Below are 9,050 nucleotides of genomic sequence, written 5' to 3'. Positions count from 1 at the left end.
TTTGTACAGAATGTAAATAAACGTATGCATGTTTGTGGACACCCATAAACAAAACCACAAACGTTCAACTACAAGACAGAAAGCCTAAAAAAGGAAACTAACGCAGACATTATATCCAAGAACTGGTAAACTGCAATATAATAAAATGGTTGCTCTTGGGATGAAGGCTCCGTTCACACACACACGCGAATGGATGCGGGTTTCCCAGCAACCATTTTGCACAACAGGAGAGTGTGATCGGCTCTCAATGGAGCCGGTGTTCCGTGAAAAAACCATAACCTCGTCACTTCCGGTGTACCTACGTCACCACTGTAACGTTACACTTGCCGCGGTTACATTAAAACAGCTCCTCTGCGCTCCTATCCCCGTCACTTCCCTGATCTCGGCTAATAAATATAAAAGCGGATCACGGAGCCGACATCTCCGTCATTTACATTTCATACACCTGCCGCCGCTTTTACATTTAGTAGCCGACATCAGGGAAGTGACAGGGATAGGAGCGGAGATTTACTCATGTAGCAGCCGAGCTGTTTTAATGTAACCGCCGCAAGTATAACATTACACACACTACTGTGATAATTTCATACCCTCCGAGCATGCGCACTTGTCAGCTTCTCAGCTGTTCAATGATGTATCGGGGCTCTGAGCATGCGCACGGCTACGCTGCTCAGCTGTTTCTGACAGGAAGTGACGAGGGTATGGAATTCTAAAGAGGTATGGTTTTCTAACGTTACACCGGTTCACACAGCTCCAGTGCAGCCCGCGGCCTGCATCGAAAAGGGTCCTGTGCCCCCTCTGGTTTGATTCAGGTGCAATTTCAGGCAAAAATTACGACCCGAATTGGTGAACAGACACGCACTGGACCCCCTGCAGTGAACTGTGGCCTCAGCATGTGTAAACGGAGCCCAATACTGATTTAAGTTTGGATGGAAGCAAGCATGTTGCAATGTTAAAGCTGGGTAATACAGATTGAGAGGATATAGAGGGAGATATACAGACAGATAAATCCAAAACTGCTTTGAGGCACTCAGTGGTCTTGCAGGAGGAACATCAAACACAGCATTGTTTTTATTGTCAACGTTTCGAGATAAAGCTCAGTCCATCTTTCTCCAGACTTGAGAAAGATGGACTGAGCTTCATCGAAACGTTGACAAAAAAAAAAAAAAAAACACGTTCTTGCTCTTCTTCCTCTGTAAGACCCATGAGTGCCTGAATGAATGTATATAGATTTCTTTGTGGATGAGCACTTGGGAATTTACTTAAAACAGAGTGCCGTGGCTACCCTTGGAACTATATAGATATACATATCAAACACCCTTGGATCAAGTCTAAAGCAATGAGGTTTAATACTTATTCCCTCATACCCTATTCCTACCACGCCCCCCGTTGCACTCCTCTGATGCTCTGGCTTGTGGGCTGGCCCTCGCTATTCTAATCTACATAAAACATAACCGCAGTCCTGCGTTGTATTTGATATCAAAGCATAATCGCCAGCCAGAGTGCCATAGAGAAGAGGCTTCAGGCTTCAAGGGACCAGTCACACAGCATGGTGGAAGCCTGCCAGAGCAAGGAATAAGGCAAGTATTACAGATCCTCTACCCCTAGATTTAAACTTTCAGCCCTTGCAGTTTGGGGATGCCTATTTATTTATTTTTTTTACTACCTGATGTGGGGCTTTAACTGCCATGCAGCCTATGAATCAACATTAGTGCCCAAGTAAAAGCTTGACTTCAAATTTAACAAATGGTCAATCTAGCACAATGGAGACAATTCAAAAGGCAAATGTTAGAAAATTTCTCATTTTTCCCAGTATTCAGTAGAACGTGCTGTCTAGAACCTTAATGTTTTGAAATAATTTTGTCCATCATTCATGGAGAGGTCACAGCCAGATTTATTAGACATGTGGGTTTATGATGCCATCTGCAGAAGGGAGAACCAAAAGCAATCTTGAGAGCTGTACCACCTTGCAGCTTACACCTGTGACCTCAATTTATACTACTGGGTGGTACAGCCTCCTAGATGGCTTTTTTTTTTTGCACCTATAGCCAATCCACTATAGATAGCTGGATAAACCCGCACATCTGATAAATCAGACTCTTTGTACACTGAGAAAAATGCAATTCTATAAATCTCTACATTTCTAAATTGCCTCCCTAATGAAGGGCATAGAAGGCATAACTGAATGCAGTCTAACAAAGCAGGCATATCTGAACAGTTTTATGATAAAACCCAATATTGCAACCCTCTCACTCTCCTGGGATTTCAATCATAAAGCAGACTGTAGCTTTGCCAAGTTGTTAAATAAAATTATAGATAATACGTAATCAGGTATTTTATTGCTGCAGTTTGCCCAGTCTGGCAGTGTTCCCAGGGACTGTTTAAGTCACATGTTCTGGTTAAAAAGTAAAAGGCTGCTGTGACACCTCAGGTTTTAGGTGCATGCATTTTTTTACAGAAAGGAAAAAAAAAAGGAGCGCAGCCTACAATGCATTGTAAGCTCTGCTGGGTCATGGGCAACAAAGCACTGTAAGCTCTGCTGGGTCATGGGCAACAAAGCACTGTAAGCTCTGCTGGGTCATGGGCAACAAAGCACTGTAAGCTCTGCTGGGTCATGGGCAGGACCTGGCAGATTTAAAGTCCCCATCAAGTTTACTTTTTACTGTCTGTCTCCCCTTGAGAATTCCCTTCACTTCCTGTCCTCCCAAGGACAACAGGAAGAAAGAGGAAATCTCTACAAATTGAGGGGAATTCCCCTCTTAGTTGTCACCACAGCATGGGTTCCAACTGCAATATTGACTTCTTGTTTGGGCAACAATTTTGGAACCGCCTATCTGTGGTACGGGCACCTGGCAGGGCACAGACCAATAAAGTGGCTATATATATATATATATATATATATATATATAGTATCAGATTCACTCTAAGGGCTCTGACAGGCTGACTCCGCCAGCTCAGCGGGGGATCTCTCCGCTGAGCAGGCAGATCACAGGTCCACTTAAGCAGAGTGAACACGGACACCGTACTCTTTCCTACGGGCAGTGGGATGTATAAAAAGGGCACCTGTCCATTTGCATCAGACTGTCATCCGATCCGCCAAAGTCATGGGGGAACTGATCCCCCACCTATCTGCCTTTAGCAGATAGGATGTTGGTGGGTGTAAACAGGCAATAGATGGTCTGATCAGACTGATCTGCCCATGTTAAAGAGGCCTAAGGCGTTACCACGCAAGTCTATGAAAGATGCATTTTCAGATTATACTTTATAGTGGGTCCAGCAAGCCTAATGGATTTAGGCACCAATTTGAAGGATATAGACCACAAGCAAAAATACTGATCAATTATTTACACTGTAAAGCTATAAGAGTACAACATTCAGTGCTTGTGTATATCATTTAAATGGGAGCCTAAATCCTTTAGACTTGTTAGACACACTGGAGAGTGATGACCCCCTCCCTTATAATAAAATTGTATGGGTTAGAGGCAGGATTGTAATACAATGGCTACCCAGCATTATTCTGGCTACACACATAGTCTATTTTACAGCTTTCCTGTGTGGTGTAGGTCAAGGATACTGACATACCATGCTAAGTCATAGGCCTAACCATATTACATTTTGCAATTGTATGAAAGGGTTTCACAACCAGACTGCAGACATGCTTTTAAACTCAAGCCCTGCAGCAAGGGCCCAGCATTTCAAGTTACCTTCCAACCTCCCACACTTCACAGAATACAAACAAGTAAAACCGAAAAGCCCTCCTGTTACCTCTGGTACCATACTACCTTTTATTACACAGCAGGGCATGTGGTCAGCGGCAGAATCCGAGTCTTCTGTCCCATACAGCTGAATCCACTTTAGCATAAAAAAAAACAAGGATGCTAAATATACATATTCATTGGAGGAAGTGAGATTTCAAAAGGGATCAGGCTGTTTGTGAATACAGAGAGCGTTCAGAGCCATTTGATTGAATGGAAATGATAAAATCATAACTACGACACACCAATTTAAATGAGCAGTTTGGCATTACATGAAAAAAAATAAAGTTGGAGGATTCAAGATAAACCAGCTATCGCTATAGCAGGCTCTGGTGAGGGAGCAGCAACAAATCACATGTAATCCCTTGTAAAATCTCACTTTACAGATTATTTTTATATACAGTCTACTCTTCATTTACCTCTCTAATAAAACTCAAATTATTTTATAAGAATTCACTATGGCCATGTACAATGTCACAGTAGCCAATGGTGTACAAGAATCTTCCTTTAATGTATAAATAAAACCCACATACAGCTCTAGCAATACGATAATTTAGAGCAGGGTTCTTCAAACTACGGCCCTCCAGTTGTTCAGGAACTACAATTTCCATCATGCCTAGTCATGTCTGTGAATGTGAGACCTGTACAATGCCTCATGGGGTGTGTAGTTCCGCAACAGCTGGAGGGTCGTAGTTTGAGGATCCCTGATTAAGAGGGATGGCAAACATCACTTAGCACTGGCTTTTCAACCAGAAGGGTGAAGAAAAAAAAAAAGAAAAGGTCTGTTACATTATATTGTATATACTGAGTTTTATATTGTATATACTGAGTTTATTATGTCGGTTTTCAAGTGGTTACTAAAGATGGATATTGAAATAAATTATTCTGATCAACAGGCAATACACAAGTTTAACAAAAATTACAGTTTCCAACCTACAAAAGAGCCCACTTAAGGGACAGCGGCCATGGCATTTGGCTCAATACAAATGTAATAAGAGATAAACATTTAAAACAAGAAAGTGTATATGCAGTACTTCTGCTTTAGGAGTCAGAGTACTCAAAGTAATGTTACTTATCCATCCGATTATAATATCAAACCAACATGTTCTCTGTCTGCCCACCCCTCCCAAGGCTAGGTCTGCATTAGGTAAGCACTGAGATCCTTACCAGGTTGCAAGGCGATAAGGAACTGCTCTTTAACTCCTACAACGGAGCAAGCCATCAAGTCACCTAAAAGAGAAACTGTCAAGAGAGGTTTACTAGTATTTGTATAACAGATGCAGATACAGTCTTCATGCAGTCAGCATTTGCAATCTAATACAACAAAGGTAGCTTGTTCAATAAGGCAGTACAAAGATCAGTGATTGGACAAGGTTCGGGACAACACAGCGTCTGATATCAGCGTACCATATTCAGATCAGCTCTCTGTACTGCCTTATTGGATCAGCAAGAAAAGAACCTTTACAAAACTTTGAGTAGAACTATTTACATCTTTAAAGGGCAACCACATTATACATTAAAACCCTGAGCCCTCTAAACATATACTTCAACCAATGACCCAGAGGTTTGTCCTAACGGCAGCAGCCTCCTTAGGGGTCTAAAGCCTCTCCCATTCTGTCTGTACAGTACTTCCCCCAAATACCTGTATAGGGCTGTATGCCCAGCTTCTCTACTGTAACAGCACAGCCCCATTCAGGTCTTTGGTGAGTTACGGCTCAGACAGAAGGCTTTAAATTTCAGGGGAGATGGCTGCCATCTAGAATCTGTGAGGGTTTTCATACAAGATTAGGAGGCATGTGGAGTCTACTATTAAAGCCCAAATGAACTTTCAGTTTAAATCCTCTAAACACATTCCAGGTGCATCAAAACAAAAAAGGGCGTTCAATATCTTAAGCAGGTCATACATTATACAATTTTCATTTAGATGTACCAAAACCATACAAGGTCAAACCTAAACACTTTCAATTTGTATGCACTTACCCAGACCCCCTGTAGTACTTAGTTGAAGGTAAACCTGAAAGAGCGCATACAAAAAAAATACCAATGCGACAAAGGATAGCATGAGTGGTCATGTCTAATAACACATCCCTGCCCCTTTAAACAATTGTAAAGGTGAAAAATCAAGAGGTGAAAAAGTTCAGGGCAGGGTGAAAAGCCAAAAGAATTCCACTAAACGTGCAAAAAATCTAAGAAGATCACCAGAATTCTGGTGGTCTTTGATTTTTGCACGTTTAGTGGAATTCTTTCGGCTTTTCACCCTGCCCTGAACTTTTTCATCTCTATTGAAGGGGCAGAGATGTGTTATTAGACATGACCACTCGTGCTATCCTTTGTCAGATTGGTATTTCTGTATGAGTACCTTTATCACTGTTTAAGATATTTTGCTTACTTTGAAAAGTGTCACAATTAGCGCACCTTCACAATTTATACGCTATTTTTATTCCCTAGGTTCAGGAATTTCAGGTGCTGCTTTTTTATCCCAGGTTTAGCGCATCAATATATTTTCCAACCCTGAAGGAAATTGAAGACAATTGTATACTGTATGGCTAGCTATACAGTTTTTCTTCTAAAGAAGCCACAGCCTAAGTAGAAAGAACCGCCCCCTGCCAGCAGCTGCAGAAGACGTTTGCTGCACATTGGTCTGAGAGCAGAGGTTGAACACGCCCCCTGCCAAACACCTAGAGCTGCTGATTGGACAGCAGGGAACATGACTTGTGACAATCACAGATCTATAGGTCCGATGCTGGCCATAAACAGCCGAAAAATTGGTCGAAAATCTGTCATTTGGTCCGATCGTTCCTTTTCCATCAAGTTAATTGGCACAAATAGAAAATCGTTTTTAATTTTCAGAGCCCAAAAATCGAATGAACAGTTTTGAAAACCTGCCGGCCGAACGATAAATTGAAAGGTCAATGCATTGTTTGCACTAGGTATATGTGACAAACTGAACGAAAAACCGATTCATTTATGTCCATATAACGATTTATCGTTCGAAATTCGGTCATTGCATGATGACACGATCTTCTGCTCTCTCGGACGATTTTTTTTAAAACGAGTTTGCCCGATATTTCGGGTAGCGTATGGCCAGCATAACTCAGCAGGGCCTCTGCAGAGAGATCGCTGTTTCCACACAGAGAAAAAGGAACCTTCTCTGGCAGGCGACAGGCTTTTCTACTCGGGCCGTGGCTGCTTTAGAATGAAAGTAAACTAAATCTGTGCACACCTTGTTCTCCCCTGCAATTTGTTTAGCCAACTGAAAGTTCCATTGGGCTTTAAAGGGTAGGTTGTCCTTTAAACATTCCTTCTCAAAACCCAATATAAACTGATTTGAAACAAAAAAAATTATACAAGAATGCATTGCTGCGACTGACACGCAGATCAGACCATCACACAATGGGTCTATGGCGGCAGGTACAAAACACGCCGACCTCCCAACGTCCCAAGATAAATGAAGAGCCATGGATTGCCTAGGGGCAGGGAAAACAGGAAGGCAACTCTCTGACACCCTTTGCTTGAAGTGCTGCCATTGATCAGGGCTCTGCAATCAGACTCCCGCAGTGACCTATACTGATAGGGCGTCTTAGGATCCTGCTTGCAATCACCTACACTGGAAGAGTCGCATTCGCTGTAGCAGCCTAAAGTTGCAATTGTTAGAGAATGTTAGGAATGCCGCGGACAGCACTTAGTACACACTGACATCAGGATGTTCAGATTGCGAGAATTAAACAATGCAGGAGGTGTCAATGCTTTTCCCCCACAGCCTACACTCATCTCTCTCTGTCTGGAGATGGCTGCCTACACCCAGTATGCATGCGGGAGGTCTCTCTCTTCCGATGTCCAGCACACACAAGATCAAATACTTGACCCTACATTGTCAGCCGCACTCCTGGAACACGCAGGGCAGAACTCCACCGACACCTTCTCCTTGTCCACATGCAGGCACACTCCTCCACCGCCAGGGGTCTCCCTCTCCACAGCTGGCAGCGCATAGTCGTGCTCGCGCGCCGCCTTCTTGCCGAAGAGTGACGTCGACAGCTTGACCCCGCCCAGCCCGGTCAGGCGGCCTAGCAGCTGCGATAGAGCGCTGTCATTAGCCAGCACGGCCCTGAGGTAGCGGGTCTCCTCCTCTAGATGGCGCACTCTCTCCTCCAGTTCACGGTTCTCCCGCTCCAGCCGCTGCTTGTCCTCGGACAGGCGCGCCACCTTCCCCTCCAGGCCGCTCACGTACTCCTTCTTGCGCAGGCGGTTGAGGCGCGCGGCCACCGCGTTCCTGTTGTCGCCCCGGGACGCCCCCCTGCGGTCGGCGGCCGCCACGTTGGAAGGGGCGGAGGCGGCCGCCGCGGCCTCGACAGGTTGGCGGCAAAGCTCGGCTTCGGGGGCTTCTTCGCAAGCGGCCAGCTGCTGCAGGAGGTCGGCTAAGGAGCTGTCGGCGGGCCGCTCGACGTCCTCCGTCCACCAGGCCGCAGCCTCCTCCTCCTCAGCGCGCAGCAGCTCGTCCAGGTCGGTGACGAGGCACTCCTCCTCGGCCTCCACGCTCCGGATTTTCCTTTTGCGGGTCGTGCCGCTTGTCGGCTGGGCACGTTCTCTCAGTGGGCGCCTCATAGCGATCGGCCTGCCACACACACAGAGCAGCCGCTTCACCCGCCGCGCCGAACGTCTCGATGGCGTCTGAACCGGAAACAGGAAGTGAGTCAACCGGAAGAGACCAACGTGGCTGCGCACGCCTTCTTCCTTTCGTCATCGATGTGGGAGTGTAAAGCTCCGCCCACGTTGGTTTGCCAAAGTCCTGATGGCGTTCTGTCAGATTAGCGCTACCCATCGGATTGTGTAACCATCAGCCCTGGAAGGTTTTACTCCCCTTAACCACTTCTGCTTCTTCCCTAACCTGATTTTTACCACTTAAATTTAATTATTAACACAGTAGAAGAAAAGGGAAAATGATTTATTTGTATGTGACCCTAATAATGGGTTGGTATATAAATAAATATATATTTCTCTTACGTCCTCCGACAGTCTCCGCCCACTCATACGTGAAGACTGTATGAGTGGGCGGCGACTGTCGGAGGACTCAGAGAAAGGAATTTTACGGTAACATTTTACAAAAATTCAGTTTTTTTTTTTTTTTTTTAACATAAATTCACAATTTGTAAGGTGTGTTTTTTTTTTTTCTCACTAAGACCCCTTGCACACTGCAGCTTAAAAATGCTCAGTGCAGCTAAAATAGAGCCCATTCATTCTAATGTGCCTATGCAAACAGGCGTGTAAATGAGCGCCGCGTATTCTTCAGTAAGAAGAAAA

The 9,050-nt window shown here is 44.6% G+C and overlaps 1 protein-coding gene across 2 annotated transcripts; it reads right to left on the bottom strand.

The window, feature by feature from the left end:
- Nucleotides 1-3,607: 3,607 nt before the first annotated feature.
- On the bottom strand, nucleotides 3,608-8,397 carry CREBZF (CREB/ATF bZIP transcription factor). Of its 2 annotated transcripts, XR_014224889.1 has the most exons (3): nucleotides 7,623-8,397; nucleotides 4,920-4,994; nucleotides 3,608-3,849 (listed from the first exon to the last, which is right to left on the bottom strand). XR_014224889.1 is itself a non-coding variant. In XM_082244465.1 (1 exon), exon 1 carries the CDS (start codon nucleotides 8,352-8,354, stop codon nucleotides 7,605-7,607), a length of 750 nt encoding a protein of 249 aa, XP_082100591.1. In that variant the 5' UTR covers nucleotides 8,355-8,397; the 3' UTR covers nucleotides 6,974-7,604. The 2 variants fall into 2 exon arrangements, 1 of the variants encoding a protein (XP_082100591.1); XM_082244465.1 differs by lacking the exons at nucleotides 3,608-3,849; nucleotides 4,920-4,994 and having other exon boundaries at nucleotides 6,974-8,397.
- Between the last annotated feature and the right edge of the window lie 653 nt (nucleotides 8,398-9,050).

The sequence above is a fragment of the Pelophylax lessonae genome (assembly GCF_965119305.1).
Source record: "Pelophylax lessonae genome assembly, chromosome: 2".
NCBI lineage: Eukaryota > Metazoa > Chordata > Amphibia > Anura > Ranidae > Pelophylax > Pelophylax lessonae.
The sequence above is the reverse complement of the archived record's forward strand: the minus strand, read 5'-3'. Positions and strand labels throughout refer to the sequence as shown.